Source organism: Typopeltis vanoorti, chromosome 7 (assembly GCF_054136105.1).
Source record: "Typopeltis vanoorti isolate ZY-2024b chromosome 7, IOZ_Tvanoo_1.0, whole genome shotgun sequence".
NCBI lineage: Eukaryota > Metazoa > Arthropoda > Arachnida > Uropygi > Thelyphonidae > Typopeltis > Typopeltis vanoorti.
Window position 1 is genome coordinate 54,998,167 of NC_143555.1, and position 20,179 is coordinate 55,018,345.

Sequence of the window (20,179 nt, forward strand, 5' to 3'; positions counted from 1 at the left end):
AACTAGAGTTGTGGTTAAAGTGTCGGAGAGAGCTAGGATATAGAAGTGTTTTGATAAAAACAGCATTTTCTGTGATTATCTCCATGGTTTAGCTAATGGGAAGTAATTAGAGATGGATATATAGAGGTATTTAGATTTTGCAAAGGCTTTTGATAGATGGCTACGCATCAGTTTGGTAACTAAATTGGAACAGATGGGGTTGCATACTAGTTAGTTGGATAGGTGAGACTATCAGATAGGTATCAGCAAGTTGTGTATTAAGTGTGGTATCCCAAGTTACAAATTACTACTAATGGTGTGCTGCAGGAATCCATTTTGAGGCCATTGTTGTTTAATTTGTATATTAATCATATTGGATTATATACAGTGGTGAGCTGTAAGGGGCTCGCACGAGCCCTTTGTTAAATTTTTCTCAAATTTGCAAGCCTCTTGTTTACTTTTTTTATTTTAGTCTATTCGGCAGTATATACATTATTTGGAATTATTGTTTCAACTCCTCTATAACGAATGTGCCCAAGTTTAAAAATAAAATAAGCGCATGCACTATCTTTACCCTTCTCCCTTCTGGTAGCCAATCGTGTGGTAAAACCAGTAGTTAATCAGATGTTTTATAAAAGATTATAAAAGATTTCATTCTTATTATATTTTGATAGTTAAAAAATGTTTTTCTTATGTAAGATAATTTAACACAGTTGATTGTGTGCAAATATTTCATGTTTAGATCATGAAATATTTGTTTAAAAATGATAGCCTTTAGAGGTGGATTGTCCTCTAATACTTTTTGATTGGAATTTGTACACAAGCTGTATTAATAAACGTTTTGTGTGAAATACGGCTTTTTTTTTTTTCTTTTTCTTTTTTTCTCTCAACAATGCGAGCCCTTTGTTAAAATTTCCATAGCTCATCACTGATTATATATAAGATTTAACTGGAGATATGCAGCTGTTTGCAAGTGATGCAAAATTGGGAAGAATGATGAAGAGTCAAGAAGATGTGGTCTTACAGAAGGACTTGAATAGATTGTGTGAGTGGACAAGTGAGTGGAACTGTCAGCTGAGTATTACAAAATGGACTGTTCTGACATTTAGTAGGCAACAATGGGATTCAAAGTATACAGTTGGTGGGGAAATTTTGAAGGAGATTGAGGTGGGAGTGGTAGTGGACAAGTTCCTGTGGTTTAGGAGTTATATTGAACAAGTTGTGAAGTCATCAGATTGGATTAATGCAAATGATGTGGAGGATGTTAATGTGCAGTGATAAAGAGATTTTGGTTCTGTTGAGTAAGGCCTTAATTAGGCTTCAATGGATTATTGTGCACAAATTTAGTTACCTGGTTTTTCATGATGATTTTATATTAGAAATCCAGAGAAGATCGACTAAGGTATTAGCTGGTCCTTGGAATGTGAAGTATGAAAACAGATTGATGGAATGCAATTTACAAAGCCTCACATATAGAAGGAGGAGATGGGATATAATTGAAATATTTAAGTTAGTGTGGTGGGAGTTGTTACGGAGTTAATTGTGAAAGAAATTTTTCATGTAATGGAAGATGAGAGGTAAAACAAGAAGACATAACCAGAAACTTTATAAAGAGGGCATGAGTAAGATGGTAAAGAGCAGGGTCTTTGCATGGAGAATAGCTGGTGAGTGGAATGTGTTGTGTGATGGTATGATGAATGTAAACATATTGAATGAGTTTAAAGCACAGTTTGATGAGCTGTGAGTTTGGTTTGTGACACCATATACATCCCACAATGAGTCTTTTGATTCTATAGAGGTCTGATATTAATGATAATTACAGCAATCCCTTGTTTAATGTGCCTCCGATTAGTGCGTCATTTTTTTTTCTATACCCAAATTCGATTAGAGCGCCTATATACATCTCAAAAATAAATATTATATATTTTAAAAATTTTCTATCAATGTATTTTTTATGGCTAACTATTTTAAAAAATCACTCACCAGGATGAAATAATTTAGTTACTGATTTAAAACATTTTACAAAGTTATTTTTTAATGGCATACTACACTATTTCCATGTACACTGTTCCATTACCGCCAAAATTTATATGAACAATTTTAAGCAAAGCTGCTGAATACAAAGAGAAAGGTAAGACTGCTTCAAGTACATCATGCATGCACTCGAAATCAAAGTATTATAATGATTGAATTAGAGAGACTTCTGTCTACATGGATCGAAGATTGTAACCAAAAACAGATCCTGCTAAGCACTGACTTTATTAAGTTTGGAAGCACAATCTTCAACATTGTGCAAATGATTTCAGAGGCTTTTGAAATGAATTAATTTAATTAAATAGTTAATTAAACTTCATTCTGAGAAACTGAGTGATCTATCTGCTAAATTTTGATGCATGGCAGGAAGATGCTGAAGAATATGAAGAAAATTGAATCACTCACAAGCCCAAAGAGATTTCATAGGAACAATTTGAAAATATTTTTTGTATAGTCGAAGTTTTTAAGCAGCAATGATTAGGGACTGGTCCTGATAAAGAGAGAAGTAGTAAAATTTGCAAAAGTAGTAAAATAGGCAATAGGGCCATGTCGTCAGCAATATGAAAAAAAGAAACAGAATGCCCACCAAAGTACGTTAGCTCAATTCTTTGTTAAGAAGTAGAATAATAAATTTATATTCTGAATATGTTTTATTGTCTTTCAGCTTAATGGTTTTCCTTTAACTAGGCCCTGAGATATACCCTGATTATTTTAAAAAAAATTAAGGTTCAAAAAAGAAATTTGAGGAACAAATTATACTTTTTCCCATAGGTTATTATATTCAATTAGTGCATTTTTGATTAATGCGCCTGTTTTAAAGAACCCATTAGGCGCATTAATCGAGGGATTGCTTATGGGAATTTTAAGATGTATGAGTCTGTAATTTTTCATTTTGGGATGAGGGTACAGGATTTTGGGTCAGATGAATAGCATAGTCTATTAGCTGCTAGGGATATTTCTGAAAATGGAATATATCTTTAAGTCAGATGATTTCTTGGGACAGATTTAAGACAGTGGTTGAGGATGATTACTTGTATGTATTAATGAATTGTGTTAATATCACAGATCCTTTTATATAATAAGGATAAGAAGTGAAATAAAGTAATTTCCAGTGTTTGTGGGTTTATGGTATGATCTGATGTAGTTAGTCAAATCATCATCCTCAGAAGCTTCTGCCACTCTTCTATATTTTTTGCCTTAATCATCCAATTACGTTTCCCAATATCTTTGGCATCTTCTGTCACATTATCCTCTAGTTATTGGTCTTCCTCTAGATGTATTACCCCTCTGGATTAGAGAGAAAGACTCTTTACTGGACTTAGGTCTTCCATTCTTATTAAATGTCCAGCGTATTGCAGGCGGCCATTTTTATGAATGTTTTTATAATATTTTATATCATTAAAAATAATAATAATTAGAATATTTTTATAATAATATCTGGTTTCCTAAACAAATCATACAGTTCATTATTATACCTTATTCTCCATTCATTATTCACCTTAGCTGGTCCATATATAGTTCATAGTATTTTTCTTTCAAAAATACTTAATCTTCTTATATACTCTATGTTCATGCTTTATTCTGATGCGTACACTAATACAGGTCAAATTATGGTTTTATAAATTCTAATTTTACTTTGGAGAGTTAAGTCTTGCTTTTATATGTCTTAAAAGTCCATGATAACATCTGTTTGCTACAGATATAATACACGTACACTAGTACAGGTCGAATTATGGTTTTATAAATCCTAATTTTACTTTGGAGAGTTAATAGTCTTGCTTTTATATGTCTTAAAAGTCCATGATAACATCTCTTTGCTACAGATATTTTTCTAATTTCAAGGCTTGTATCATCATCATGACTGATCATGGAACCTAAATATATAAAGTTTTCCACATGTTCAAATTTATAATTTCCAATTTTTTAGATAAAAATAACTTAATAAATTCAAGTTATTAGTATTGGGGCTCGAAACCATGTATTTAGTATTTTTTTCCATTAATCTTTAGACCCATTCTTTTTGCTGAGTTTTCCAGGGAGATGAATGCCTCTACCAAGGCATTCTGCATTCTAGCAATAATATCGATGTCATCAGCTTATGCCAAGACCTGGACTGATAAATTGTATTTGTTCTCTCTGTTCTGGAGTCCCTTAAAGCCCTCTCTAATGCTGTGTTAAGCAACACGCAAGCTAATACATCTCCTTGTCTTAGACCATTTGTTGTTTCAAATTCTTTGGACAAATCAGACTGAATTTTAATATGATGTATAGTGGATTTCATTGTCATCTAGACTAATTGAATTAGTTTTAGTTGGGATGTTCAATTCCATCGTTGCCAAAAATAACTGTTGCCTGTGCAAGATTTAAAGTCTATAAATAAATGATGGGTAGTTATATTGTATTCACTTGTTTTTTGCAGTATTTGTTGTAGTGTGAATATTTGCTCAGTTGTTGACCTGTTTGGTCAAAATCCTCATTGATGGCTTCCTATTTCTTTTTCAGTGTGTTTGGACAGCCTATTATATTGTAAAATTCAATGTAGCTTAGAATTTTACAAGCGCGTTACATCGATTTTTACAGAGGTCACATCTCAAAAGTTTTGTGTTGTAAAAATAAACCTTGTATAAAGAATGTATATATTCCGATGGGAAAGTAACCTGCCCAAATGTAGTAAACAAAGAATATTTAAAATTAGTAACAACAAGAGTAAATGCTGTGTCACTGGAAACTGTATCTTATTGTTTTAACTAAGTGCTTTGGAAACCTTTGTTTAAAACTCTGTGTATGCCCACCTTCAAGGTCATTCTTAAAAGGGTCAGTGTGGATCAAACAAGGTTCCGCTGCCTGACAAATCGGATTTTAGAAGTGTGCTTGATATAACAAAGAAATGGTCGGCTTTAATATCAGATCAAGGAGTCGTGCCAAATTCTTCGGGGAGTCTCAGCCCTTCGTGAAAGGTCGCAGAGATGGAGAAATAAAAAGGTGTTGAGAATATCGAGATCGTGTTGTTTATTATTTTAACGGTATAATAGAACACAGAAACTAAGTAAATAATTAATTTATTAAGTTGATGCTGATATTTCGCTGGTGTTATAACCAGCATCTTCAGAGCACAAAAACACTGTTTGTCACAATACGCGAGACTAAAACAACATGGTGTATTTCAACAAAATTGCTCTGGATACCCCTGCACACAGGATCAACTGGAAAAACACAAAAGTACTACACAGAAACCCATATAAATCAGAGAGATTGTTCTTAGAGGCGACAGAAGCCCTAAAACACACTCCAAATCTCAAGAAATATGGCTGTATTAACTTGCCGAAGATTCAGGGGTATCCAGAGCATGCTCTGGATACCCCTGCACACAGGATCAACTGGAAAAACACAAAAGTACTACACAGAAACCCATATAAATCAGAGAGATTGTTCTTAGAGGCGACAGAAGCCCTAAAACACACTCCAAATCTCAACAAATATGGCTGTATTAACTTGCCGAAGATCTGGGAGACAGTCATATTAAGAAAAAACTAGCACTTTTCTAGGACTCTAGTAATATATGATAGCGTTTTTTTTTTTTTTTTTTTTTTTTCAGATAGAGGGCGCCAAAATCAGGACTCTAGTCTTTGTGTTGCTGCTACAATTTTGTTGAAATACACCATGTTGTTTTAGTCTCGCGTATTGTGACAAACAGTGTTTTTGTGCTCTGAAGATGCTGGTTATAATACCAGCGAAATATCAGCATCAAGTTAATAAATTAATTATTTACTTAGTTTCTGTGTTCTATTATACCGTTAAAATAATAAACAACATGTGCGACGAACACATAAGTCTGTCCACACGAATATTGAGATCGGCAGTCTAAAATAGAGGACACGACTATATGGCTGGGATACCTGCCAGAAGTCGGAGAGAGGCAGAGAAGTAAAGGACGCCGGTCCACGGAGAAGCAGACTTCTGCACCTGGAGAAGAATTCATTGCCATCTGAACGAGAGTTCATAAGCTCCACATATTGGACCCTCTCGTCCGAGCCCACGAGTGCCGAAGATCAGCATTCCGAAACCCTGCCAACAATCCTTGATGAGACCCAGGTGAAGAGACACTGCAGAAAGAAATCTAAGGCCTAAGACAGAGAAAAAGATTGAGAACTCTAGAGCAGAACCTTGAATGAGTGTGTGACCCAGATGTCAGAGCATATGTGAATTTGTTCCATTTTTGTTCTATGTTTCTTTTAGGTAATCTAGGAGAAATAATTTAGATGGACTGATAAGATATAAGGTACTAGGAATAAGCAGTGTCTATAAGAAAGCCTTTCGGTTTGTTAGTAATTGGAACACAATTGTGAGATAACTTAGCATGATAAATTAATTTCTTTATGAATAGATTAGAATTGTTTTTTCAATAAGCAGAGAAATAAATTAATATTTATGCTGTATAGTTTGTTTAGAATTGCAAAGGGAAGTTTTGTAATGCTAAATCTTAACGGATAGGTGGAGAGAGTAACCTCCCTATCATTTAATTGATGTACTTTTGTATTAGTGTAAATAAATGTGTTTTTTTAACTATATGTCAACAGAATGCTGCCTGATCTTTTGAATTTCAATGCACTGTTCCTAAATAAACTCTGACCTGAGAGCGGGAAACCAATAAGGTATTAAAGGCATAATTTAAGTGCATGTAAACCACGACTGTTTATGCTATTTTATTTGAAGGAATTAATGCTAGAGAGAGAGAGAGAGAAAGAAAGAAATCTGCCGGCCATATTACTGAGTCTTATGCCTAGAAAGGAATACTGGTGGCGCAGTCTGAACAAACAAATTTTCCAGTATTATTAGGCATATGACTAGTAGTGCGAAAGGTGGATAGAATAGAATTTTGTACGAAAGAGTAAGTCACTAAGGAGACACGCAAGATGGAGTAAGAAGTTAGTAAGGATAGACAATAAGTAAGATATAAATAAGATATTACCAAGGCCCAACCGAACGTAACATAATAAAGTAGAAATAATGATATAAAGTAGAAATAAATTATATAAATATATAAATTAAAGTTTACAATACAAAAATAGAGCAACATTTTACAATATAAGATATTAGAGAAGACTTTATATATTGTATTTAAAAGATTAATCCCTCTGTAATTATCACATTCTAAGGGGTCTCCTTTTTTTAATATTGGACATATGACACTGGTAGACCAGTCTTTTGGAAGAATTTCATTCAACCATATATGAGCCATTAACTCATGAATTTGTTTGAGGCATTCTCTTCCTCCTTGTTTAATAGTTCTGCCTGCAGATTATTGGATCTGGGAGCTTTACTATTCTTTAATTTAGGCACTGCTACTTGTACTTCCTCCAAGGCAGGCATTTGGTTATAATGGTGATATTCATTGCTACTATTATGTAAGATTGTTTCTGTAGATAAAAGATTTTTAAAATGTTGGAAGTTTATTTTGCACTTGGTCAGACTATAATAAATTTAGTTTAATCCTTTATCCAAGTGTAAGCAAACAAAGTTTACGCCTGAAAATATCTTCAGGACTGAGGTAAGGTGGTGCAACTCCGAGCAAAGGTGGATCAAGCTCTCATCACTCCTTGTCTCAGTATCGCAGGTAAATATGACCTCTCCTATTGCTTCTGCCTGTCTTAGTATCTCCATGTTTGGGTCTGCCTCTGAGCAAAGGTGGATCAAGCTCTCATCACTCCTTGTCTCAGTATCGCAGGTAAATATGACCTCTCCTATTGCTTCTGCCTGTCTTAGTATCTCCATGTTTGGGTCTGCCTCCCACTGACGAGACCTCAATAAAGGTTGAAACCGGTCTGGGTAGTGGCCCTTCCCTTAATGCATAGCAGTATACATGTCTGCAAAGAGATGTGCTTTGCATTATGAGAGATACTGAGACAAGAAGTGATGAGAGCTTGGTCCACCTTTGCTTGGAGTTGCCTGGTGTTGCACCATCTTACCTCAGTCCTGAAGATATTTTCATGCGCAAACCTTGTTTGCTTACACTTGGATAAAGGATTAAACTAAATTTATTATAGTCTAACCCAGTGCAAAATAAACTTTCAACATCTTTCTCTAAATCCAGAGTAATTCAATAATAAGGTGGTACACCTGTTGGCAACTTGTATAGGTAAATATGACCTCTCCTATTGCTTCTGCCTTAGTATCTCCATGTTTGGGTCTGCCTCCTATTGACGAGACCTCAATAAAGGTCGAAACAGGTCTGGATAGTGGCCCTTCCCTTAATGCATAGCAGTATACATGTCTGCAAGGAGATGTGCCTTGCATTATGGGAGATACTGAGACGAGGAGTGATGAGAGCTTGGTCCACCTTTGCTCGGAGTTGCCTGGTGTTGCACCATCTTACCCTCAGCCCTGAAGATATTTTCAGGCACAAACTTTGTTTGCTTACACTTGGATAAAGGATTAAACTAAATTTATTATAGATTTTTAAAATGTTTCTGCCATTTGAGCAATATATTTTCTTTATCATTTATTATATTATATCACCATTCTCATTCCTGCATATTGTCAGCCTTGGCTTAAATTCTTTTCTAGTTTTATTTATCTCTCCATAAAACATCTTGACTTATTCTTAGTTCTTAAATGCTGCAGCTCTTCCATCTTATGGTTTATTACATAAACCATAAGATGGAAGAGCTTTTTTTTTCTTGTTTCTCGTCAATATTCGATACTCGTCACAATACACAATACTCGTCAAGAGCAGCTCTTGTAAAATTCTTGTGATGCATCCTGATATAACAATTATTCTTTTCTTCTGTAGCTACTGTACATTCCTCATCATACCAGTTATCTACTTCCTTTTTATTTTCTTTTGTACCTAATATCTATTGTGCTGACTCCTTAATCCCAGTTACTAGGCAAGAAGTCTTCAGTGGTTGACTGTTCATTTAAGTCAGAATTCTTCAAATATTCATGTAGCTTATTTGCATATTCAGATGCAATTTTAGACTCCTTCAGTTTGTTACAGTCAAATTTTTGTACTTTAATCTCAGGTGGAATGGTCACTTAAACAGAATGAAAGAGGAAAGATTAGATTAGATTAGAAGACCCAGAGGAAGACCATGATATAGGTGGATTGATACAGTAAAAAGTGCCTCAGAAGATAAAAAATATAAGATATGACAAATGTTGGAGGCTTGACAGGTAACAGATTAATTTGGAGGAAAATTGTAGATAGGAAGTTAGTCATGATGTAAATTTTTCATGTAGTACTATCATATCTGTACACCCCTTGAGGGTACATGTCAGGAATTTGATGATGAGCTCCAGGTGTATATTTTTATGTTTGAACAAAGTGGATCCTATTACCATATTTCTAGAGGCAGCAAAATTAATAAGTCATTCTCTGTTATCATTGGTTATATTATGTAGTCCATTCATACCTGTAATAGGATAGTATTCATTTTCTTTTCCTATTCGTGCATTTTCATCTCCAATGATGATTTTTGTCTCATGTCGTGAGCGTTTATCATATAATTTGGCCAGAGCATCATAAAAACTATCTTTTTCATTTTCATCTTTTTCTTCAGTAGGTGCATGTATATTAATGATATTATAGTTAAAAAATTTCTCTCTTATTCTTAACCAACAAAATCTTTCACTTATTGCTTTGAAGTTTAAAACAAGGTGTTTATCCCTCTTGTCAACAATAAAGCCTACTCATAACTTATGTTCCTTTTTTTTTGGCAGCTATGAAGTATTGTACAGTCTTTTTTTTCAATAATACTTTCCCCTTTCCATCTTATTTCCTGTAAGCAGATGATATCTATATTGTAGGGTTTAAGTTCATCCAGGAGCATCATCAAGGCTTTTTATCCATATAATGATAAAATATTCCAAGTTCTAATAATTATATCCTTAATTCGTTTAGCAAGTCTTTTTCCTTTAATCAGTCTGGCTTTTACTTCTTTGGGTTTCTTAACAAGGTTTTTTCCTTACAGATTTGAGTTGTCAGCACCAAGCCCAACCCCCAACTTGGAGGACCAGGCCCCCATATTTATGACCCCTGGAAGTAGGGTGGTCTGGCTATACCCCCAGACACAGGGTGTTCATTTGATAACCTTTTACGATGTGTATGAACTCACATTGGGACTATTCTAATTCCTGGTCACCACACGGGAGATAGTTAGTCAAATATAATAAGGAATAAGGATTAACCACCCTATTCTGTTGAATTAAATTAACCACCCTATTCTGTTTTTGAATGCCTGCATAGTAAAGTATGGATTCTACATGTGCGTAAATCAGTAATAAAGAAGGAAGAATGGGTTTATTTTCTTCATATTTGACAGAGATTGCAATTGCAATAATGAAATAATGAGATAAAATTGTGGCTCCTTTTTTGCAAAAAAAAAAAAAAAAGTTCAGTTGAGTTGGCTGCTAATGTTTTTTTTTTTTTTTACTAATTTTTTTTGTGTATGTTTTACATATGCCATTTATACTGCTGGCTAGTCATCTTCACTGGAGTTTGTTTTTATAGCTCATATTATTTTTAAATTTTGTCATCTTTGAATGCAATAATACTTTCTATTCTTTTTATTTCTTTTTATTCTTACTTTTTATATTATGATGATGAACAGCCTATTTTTCTACCCACTGCAGAGTGAAGGCCTCTCCCATTAAGGGAGGTTTTGGGTCTGCTACTCCCATGGTGACTCAGTCCATATTGGGAGAGTGTATCTATACTGGGGTGAATGAATGTATGAAGGTGGAAGACAGTCACAAACATCCATGCCTATGCAGGATTCGAATCAGCAGCCTCTTCGTTGGAGAGCAGATACACTCTCCAGCCAAGAGGGATACTCTCCACAAACGAGTGGAGAGCGTATCCACTCAGCCAACCAGGCCGGCACTTTATATATATATATATATTTACTCGTGTTTGGTTTTCACCTTTTACATTGTTTCCCAATATCACATAATTTTTCAGCTTAATTTTAAAAGTACTACATATCACCCACTTTCTGATCTTCATATTATCAAGGTATGTCTGATTCCAGTTTGATAAAAAAAAAAAAAAAAGGTAAAGGTCTAATCTCTGTCTCTAGTGAGAAACTTTTAGTAGAAATTCATTGGGTTGTCTGCAGAAGGGAAGTGTACAAACATTTTTGAGAAATAGTATGATAACTTCAATGATAATAAATGCACGCATTTATTTTCAGACTGTTATATCTCCATATGAGAGTGTGTTTCCTGCTGATGATGATGATAAGAAAGATGTGGATGATAACTGTAAGTATAAATATTTTGTATTACTTGGTTATATTTTAACATAGTTATATTTATCATCAATTCTTATTGGAATCCTAAAATAGTGTGTTTGGTCTCTAGAGTATTATTCTTTTAATTGGGATTCTTTTAATGACAATTTTAATAGCAGTGGGATTCTTTTTAATGACAGTTCTGTACATGAAAGGTTGGAAACTTATGACGCATGAGTGAGCCATAATTAAATTAAATCTTATTAAATAATCCTGGAACAGTGTTCTTGAAAATAAACATTATTTTGGGCTAGTTCCGACCTATGGTAAACAGGATTATTTTAACTAATAAAAATTCAGAAACATCCATGCTACATTGAAATTCAAACTCACAGCCTATAGGTTGGAAAGCAGAGCTTTCATCCACTTATATAACTATGCTGGATAATTTAAGCATAGCATGTTACATATGAGATGCTTGACAGATAGTTCAGCATTTTAACATGTAATGCTGTACATATTCTAGGTTTCTGTCCAGTCATTTTATTAAGCTACAAGTAATCCCTGACTTCTTAAATTTTGCTCTCTGTTAATCAAATAATTGCATGTGTTTGTGTGGTCACTTTTGAGCTTTAGAAAAATATAATTAGTTATCTGAATGGTGGTATCAAACTATAGGCCAGTTTGTATTTCTTCTGCAGTTAAGGCTGGAGAAATTGGTAAAAACTTGTATACAGAATTAGACAGATGAGGGAAGTATTATTTATCAAGGCTCTCTTTTTTTTTTTTTTTTTTTTTTTTTTTTTTTTTTTTTGCTGGATGAAAGCCTCCATTCTGACCTATCTTGAGTTTTTCTATGTTACCAAGTTCCAGTCATCTCTTTAATTTCATCCTCATGCTATCTCAGTTTTTTTTTTTTTAAGCTCTCTTTACAACTCAGGGATACCATTCAGATATCAACTTTGTCCATTTTTGAGTATTACTTCTTACAAGATGACATGTCCATTACTATTTGGATCTTTTAATGGCTGTTACAATGTCTCTCACCTCCTATTCTGAGCTCAGACCCAAGTATTGCAGTATCATTTTGCTGCTTTTGTTGTGCAAGTATTTCACTTACTAGAATTACCTAGGAAGGGAAATTAGTTTTAACTAAGAAGGGAATTAAAAGAATAAAAGTGCTACTGGAAATGCAAAAATAACCTGTACTTTTAGTTTAATAATTATTGGAAATATTAATATAAAACAATGATTACCTTTTTTGGCTCAGTGACATGGTGCAAAGTCATTCAGAAATATACAGTTTGAAAACATACTAAACTGTTTCTTTATGGATGGCTGGAGTCTTTTGAGGACAGCTACCTTGACATTCTTACAGCGTAGCAGATGGCAGTTTGTTCTTTTATATTTCCTACTTCCCAGATGTGTTGGGATTCTGTTTTGACTAAACTCATAGGCAGTATTTGGGAAGAAGGAAATCAACTCTGTTCTTTAAGCTGTTTTGGTGAAATACCTCGCACATCTGTGTGTCTAATTTACTGAATTCCATCAGAGCTGTGTAGGTTGAATGTCAGTCATCTAAAAAAAATTGTAACCATCCTTCTTATTGTTCCTTTGCCCATTTTACATGTGCAGCACACTTTTTGTAGTCCAAGGTTGTTTTTTTTTCTGAAACAGTAGGTTTTCAAGTTGCTGTCTACTAACCTGCATCTAACAGTAATATTATTTGCTGTGTATTATTATGACTCCTGCACTAGCACATTACTGATGCATCAGTTCATTTTGATGTTAGCTTTATGATTTTAGTGGTTGCTTCAATTAATAGTAATAGGATTTCCTCCTCTTTGCATCACTTTTATCTCATGTTTGTTTTTCTGAAGAGGTGCAATACTGTAACAAAATTGTAATACATGTGTGTGTGTATATACTTCTTTTTTACCTGCCATCTATTGGTGAATATTCCTGATGACAGCCAGCAGTTTTGATGTGTATTACACAGTGCCATCTTAATCATAAAAATTTCATATTGTTAGAGATCCTTGTTATACGATTAATATACTGCTTATCTTAAGATAAAATCTAAATTCATTCTATCTTTGTTTAGTGCAGTGCTCAAACAGTTTAAGCATCAAAATCAATAAAATTGGTCTTAAAACACCATTGTTCATTTATTCTTCAGTTAAGGCAAAAACATTTTCTTCACCTTCATTGCAGAAAAACACAATCCTGTTTTTTTCTTATTAGAAAGTAAATGTATTTCTTTTCTTTACAACTGCTGAATTTTTCAGCACTCATATGTGGGACATTGAAATCCCTCCAAAAAATTTTTGGTCTGCAGAGAAGAAGAAAATTCAACAAACTGACTTGCTCCATTCCACAGGCTCATTGCAATCTGTTATACATATGGTCTATTTCTGCCTTATGCCTTTTTTTTGCAGATACTTCTGTGAATACTATTCAACTGACATCCATAATTTCCTTCACTTTCCTCTAAACAAATTAATAAGTATTAGCTGGTCAACATACAGTTACACTTCAAGCCCTCAAAATAACATATTTTCTTTCATCCCCTTTATTTCTGTTTTCCAGAAAATCCTTTCTCAGTCACTGTTTCCAAAGGGTTGACTTAGAGCAGGTCAAGAATAGTGTCAATAGGTTTCTTCTCTCAACATTCTACATATACATGAATATTGCGTGCATAAAATTATGACATATGTGGACGGTTACAGAGTCTTTCACACATAGAAGTTATACATAAACACATCAATCATAATTTTAAGCATATTTCATTCAGAGCTTACAATGTTACATTGAGTGGTAATCTTTATATAAGACACTAGAAGTATTCTGATAATATTGATTGGGTAGCAGTAAAATCTCATGAGGAGATTGAAAATGCATTTATTGAGCTGTTGCAGGACAACTTGCTCAAGCAGCATGTAACAGAAGGAACTCTTAAGTCAAAGAGTGTTAGATTTGATTATAGTGTCAGAGGGCATTTCAGTTAAAGATGCAACTATTCTGTTTCCAATTGGTGACAATGATCAGGCAATACTCACTTGGGAAGTGACTAAGTTTATGAATATCCACTCAGAAAAGATTACACGCTGAACTACAAAACAGGAAATTATGACCAACTGAGGAGTATACTGAGTTCAGTGGAATGGGATTGGTAGCTGATGGAAAGATTATCAACAGTGCATAGGAAGCATTTAAACAATACTTAAATGAAGCGCTATCAGAATGTGTCCTAAGAGTTTGAAGAATAAATAGGATAGGAGTCAAATGGATGTGTAATCTTATTAAGCAAGAGATTCGTAAAAAAAAAAAAAAATAAATAAATAAATAAATAAAAAGGACGATGTGGAAGGAATACCTTGTGTATAAGGATGATGTCCATTATGAAAATTATAAGCAGCAGGTAGAATAGTCAACTGTTGTATGGAAAGCAAAGTCTGAGTATGAAAAGAAACTGGCTCTGCATGCTAAAGACAACCCACAAGAATTCTATCGATATGCTGCAAGTAAAAGAAAGAATGAATATGAAGGAATAACTCTTCTAAATCCAGTGGCATGAGGGTTACGGATGCAGAAGAGGTTGTTCAGCTAATGAGTGCCCATTTTGTTTAAAGCTATCAATCTGGTGTATGTGCAACATTGAACTCGCTTCCATCTCCTCACTTGATGAAGAAACTCAGGTGTATGAGGTATTAGAGCTGTTGCACAAATTGAATAAGAATTCATCAATAGGGACTGATGGGATATCAGCACGTGTGCTAAAGGAGTGTTCAGCTGAATTGGCTATTCCTTTGACCAGGCTGTTTGATATGAGTCTCAGAACAGGGAATGCATTGTATCCGAGTATCGGCCTATTAGTACCTCAGGAGTGATAGTGGATGGTGAAGATTTGGGAAAAATTGGTCAGAGCTCGCATTCAAAAATGGGTTGACAGGGAATCTCTACTTTGCAATGAGCAATATGGGTTTTCTAAGGGAAGGTCATGTTTTTGCAACTTGCTCACATTCTATAACAAATATTAAACTAGACTAGGGGAATGGATACACCATGATACTTTTTTGATTTTGCTAAGTCTTTTGACAGAAAACAGCATGGTAGACTGTTTCATAAATTAGAGAAAATGGGTTTGGGTTGTAGAATATTAGAATGGATAAGAGGATGACTGACTGACAAATATTAAAAAGTGGTATATGTGGGGATGCGAGTCTGCAAGATTTAAGGTAACCAGTGGTGTACCACAAGGATCAGTGCTTAGTCCACTGTTATTCAATCTGTACATTAATGATATTGGGAAGGATTTGTCAAGTGACATATAGCTATTTGCTGATGATGCAAAGATAGGTAGGGTAATCACGAATGCTGCTGATATGCAGTACTTGCAGAATGATTTGAATAGGCTGGAATTATGTGCAGGGGGAAATGGATATCAGTTCAGTGTCAGTAAATGTAAAAGTCATTCACTTCAGAATGATTAGATATCCAATGTCGTATTATATTGGTGGGATCATGCTAGAAGAAACTGTTGAGGCTAGGGATCTTGGAGTGTTAGTAGATAGGAAATTGAAGTTCAGTTGTCACGTGGCAAAGATTGCAAATACAACTCAAAATATAATTGCAATGCTGAAATGAATGTTCACATGTAAAGATAAGTGTGTGCAGGTCTGGTCTCCTGGTTTCCTTTGTGATTCTGATATATTAGAGAGAGTACAAAGGAGAGTGTTAAAAATGATATCAGGATTATGGAATATTGATTATGAAGACAGATTGAGAATTTGTAGACTGCAGACACTAGCAAAGGAGAAAGAGGGGGTGATATGATTGAGACTTACAAACTTCTGAAATGATCATACAATATTTCAGTTGATGGAATTTTTCAATTTATGGAGGGTGGGGAAAGGAAAGAGGGCATCCTTGGAAGGTAAGAATGGAGGCTGCTAAGAAGGGATGAGGACTAGATTTTTCTCTCATAGGGTGGTGTGTGATTGGAATGGACTGCCATTGGATGTTGTGAGTGCAAGCAGTGTGAATGAATTCAAGAATAAGTATGATAGCTGGTGTGTGTGTGTGTGTGTGTGTAGTATGTGTCCTCTCTCGATGAGTATCTGACTCCCTGGAGGTCTCTCTTAATGATAACAATGTTGAGTTAACTGGCAACACAGAAGTAATTTTTCTGTATGCTTCCACTTGGATAAAATAAGATTATAAAGAAAAAAAAAGTTACTAGCTTCTTTGTCTATCCACTCCTAATGCATTTATCGGTATCTTGTTCTTTGCTCTGTTCTGAATGGTTACTCCAAAAATAATACTGATCTGTAGCCAACATTGAGATGGTTACCAAAACATATGAATATTATATCGTGTTTATGTCTGGTTAGTTGGTAAATCATTTGATTTGCATTGTGCAAAATTGCTGAAATCTCAGTGTTCTTTATTAATAATTATTTGGAAACTTAGTGATATTTAATCACAGGACTCAATTGATTGTTTGACCTTTGAGATATTATTATATACCTGCAGTTATAATAATACTATTCTGCAGTCATCTTCATGAATCATTTTGCACAAGCATCTCCATGGAGTGTATAGACTCATTGCACGAGACCCACACTAACTCTTTCCACCTCTTTCTACACCTTAACTATCGTACCTCTCCTAGAACCTGTATTCTAATAGTGCACTTACAATAGTTTCTGGCAATCCATTCCACTCATTCATCACACTCCAAGCAAAAAAGCTTGGTCATGCCACTGTTTACCATTTTCTAGGGGTGTGATCCTTTGATCTGTTCCTTCTGGTCAAGTACTGAAAAATTTCCTCTACATCAGTTCTGTAAAACACTTTTAGTAACTTATACATTTTTTATCATTCAGCTTCTGCAACCCCAAAACTATTCTGTCCTCGACGGAATTCCACAGACCATGCACCATCTGGTCGCTCACCTGTAGATCCAGTTTACCACTTCTTCATTACCCAAGAAATCTGGTCTTGCATTGAGTGGTTACTGTAACTTGACTGAAATTTAATAAGCAGAATGGTATAATCAGCTTGTAGCTAGTTATGATTTATACATTATTACATTTAATATACATTGCAGCAATCAACCAACATTTTGTTTTAAACACGAAGAATTCAAGGTGAATATAGTCTTTCTCCACCATTTTGTGCAACAGGAAACAATTTGGCCCATACACGTTCCACGTGAAACATGCCAGGTGATTTAATACTCTTCTGATTATTATTTGAAATAATAAACCTCTGATTTAATATGCACCCAGTTCCTGCATCTTCAACTCAGTTTTGCTAATTTCACCCATAAAGGATTAAGTTGTAATTCATTATCTTAATGGGTGGTCCAAAGAACTAGAAATCCTGCTTCTATATAGTTTCTATAAACTAGACATGAACGTTTTTTAAAGACACGTCAGGTTTCTAATAAGCAGAATAGCGGTGTCACACTGGAAATTAAATTCATCTAATACCTAAAGATATTCACAAATATCTATACTTGTATGGGATTTGAAAAAAAAAAAAAAAAAAAAAAAAAAAAAAAAAAAAAAAACCACAGCCTGTTGGTAAGAGAGCAGATACTATTATGTATTCATTGACCAACCAGGCCAGTGACTCTCTTGTACATTTACTATTAAAATATAATGTGTTATGATGACATTGACTTTTTTTTTTACCTTGAGTAGCAAACTGGAGACAACAGCCAGAAGATGTTCTACTTCTGAATTGGTGCCATTATTATCATATTAAGGTTGCAGAGTCTCAAAACTTTGATTGTTCAAGGTTTTTAAATTAGTCCTATACCTAAAACGAGTATTTATTTATTTATTTATGTTTTTCTTATTTCATAGAGTTGCAAGACTGCAATAACTCCTTGGGAATACTGCTTCTGCAACGCTCTTGGGAATACCTCTTCTACAACGCTCACGGGACCACATCTATTTTTAACAACTGAAGCGTTGTTAAAAAGAGAGAGAAAACTGGAAAACAAATCCCCCATCACTCGCATATTAAAAGAGTAACTTTTCTAGTCAAGAACTGTTTGTACAGTAGCAAACAAATTAATCTGAATACTTGCATTTTAAAGAAAAATTTTAATTTTGCAAGAAGATAAGTACAAAAAATTAAACTCCAACTTTACCTAATGATTTATATATGCTCCTCTGTTCCTAATAAGTTCATTAATTCACTTAGGCATGGACTCTATATATATGATTTATATATGCTCCTCTGTTCCTAATAAGTTCATTAATTCACTTAGGCATGGACTCTACCAACATAGAACACATTTTTCTTATTTCTGCATTTCAAAATTATACTTTTATACTGGATTGTATTAAGTTATCCTTTGTATCACAGTTTAATTTTCCAAGCCTCTTTTTCACTGTGGCCACAAATTTCTATTTGGTTAATGTCAGGAGAGATACCTGGCCACTGAAGCAATTGGATGTTGTGATTTTTGAAGAACTCTTTCACTTTTTTTTTGAAGTGTGGCATGGAGCAAGATCCTGTTGGAAGATGAGTTCTTTGTCTTTTTCGATCTGTGGGACTACTTTTTTCTCCAATATTTATATGTGTTGGTCACTTTTCATGATACAATCAACAGGCTCAAGTGATCCTGGACCAACATGTGTAAAACAACCCCAGAACATCTTGTAACTGGGTGTTTAGGAGTTTTTTGAAGGCAGATGGGGGAAGAAGTCTTCCCAGCCACTGATTTGCAAATGTAGGCTACTCGCTCTCCCTGGACAAAGAAATGGCTCTCATCTGAGAATGTGACCTTCTTCCACTTCTCAACAGTCCAACCTTTGTACACTTTTGCCCACTGGAGCCTCTTTTTCAGCATAGCTTTCGTCAACAGTTGTTCCTTTTTTGGTGTCTGTGGACAGTCCTCTGTTTCCAACAATCTTCGATGGACTGTCATGTCAGAAACATTAATCCCACTAGCTGCCAAATCTCTAAGTCTACCTCAGACAATCTTGGATTCATTTTGCTTTTCCTAACTAGTATGCAGTCTTGAGTGAGTGTGGTTTTCCTTTCTTTTTCTTTTTGCCCACATTTTCCTTGTCTGTTAGGAGAAAAGGTACATGTCTCCTAAATCTCTTTAAAATCACATTATCAGTACCCAAACCTACACCACACACACACACACATTGGCAATTTGTCTTTGAGTCATGGATGTGTGCAGAGAAAGAGAATATATTTTTGAACTCTTTCTTGGAGATTCAGCCAGTTTATAGCTACACATAATGAATAAAACACTACGAATATCAGCCTGTTTACATAGTTAAAAACGTGCGATACTATTAATAAACTTGAAGAGAGGACAGGGAAGTATTGTTCATGGTAGCAGAGGAAATGTGTCCTTCAAGAGGACGCAATTGAAGTCATAATTGGACACAATTATGGAACTATAAGGTGTGATTATGAGAAGCTTCATAGTCAACTAGCATCAATACATTGGTTTGATGAATTGTGTAGAAAAGATGTTGACAGTGCATGGAAAATGATAAGGCAGTATCTAACACAAGTAATGCATAATTGTATACCAAGAGTTAAGCAAATAAATAGAGTAGGAGTTAGATGGATGAATGGTGAAATCAAGCAAGCAGTGTTACAAAAGAAGTTATTATGGAGGAAGTACAAGACAGTAGGCCGTGAAGAGATGTATAAAGAATATAAAGTGCTGGCCAGAAAAGTGACAAGCATGGTTAGAAAAGAAAAAGTAAATTTGAGAGGAGATTGACCAGTCAGGTCAAAGCTAATCTGAGGGATTTTTTCTGCTATGTGTGGCGAGCAGTAGGAAAAATAATTATGGTAGGTTGATGCTGCTGCATAGTTATGGTAGCAGAATAACAATAGCAAAAGTGGTATAGTGGAATTATATAATGAACACTTTTTCAGTGTATATC

At 34.6% G+C, this 20,179-nt stretch overlaps 1 protein-coding gene across 1 annotated transcript in view; it reads left to right on the forward strand.

Annotated features, from left to right (window-relative positions):
- The window catches only part of jar (Myosin heavy chain 95F jaguar), a 517,008-nt gene that overhangs the window by 18,802 nt on the left and 478,027 nt on the right, over nucleotides 1–20,179 (forward strand). Inside the window, exon 2 of the mRNA XM_090395608.1 lies at nucleotides 11,205–11,274. Within this exon, the coding sequence (XP_090251734.1) occupies nucleotides 11,205–11,274 (70 nt within the window). The remainder of the gene's footprint in view (nucleotides 1–11,204; nucleotides 11,275–20,179) is intronic.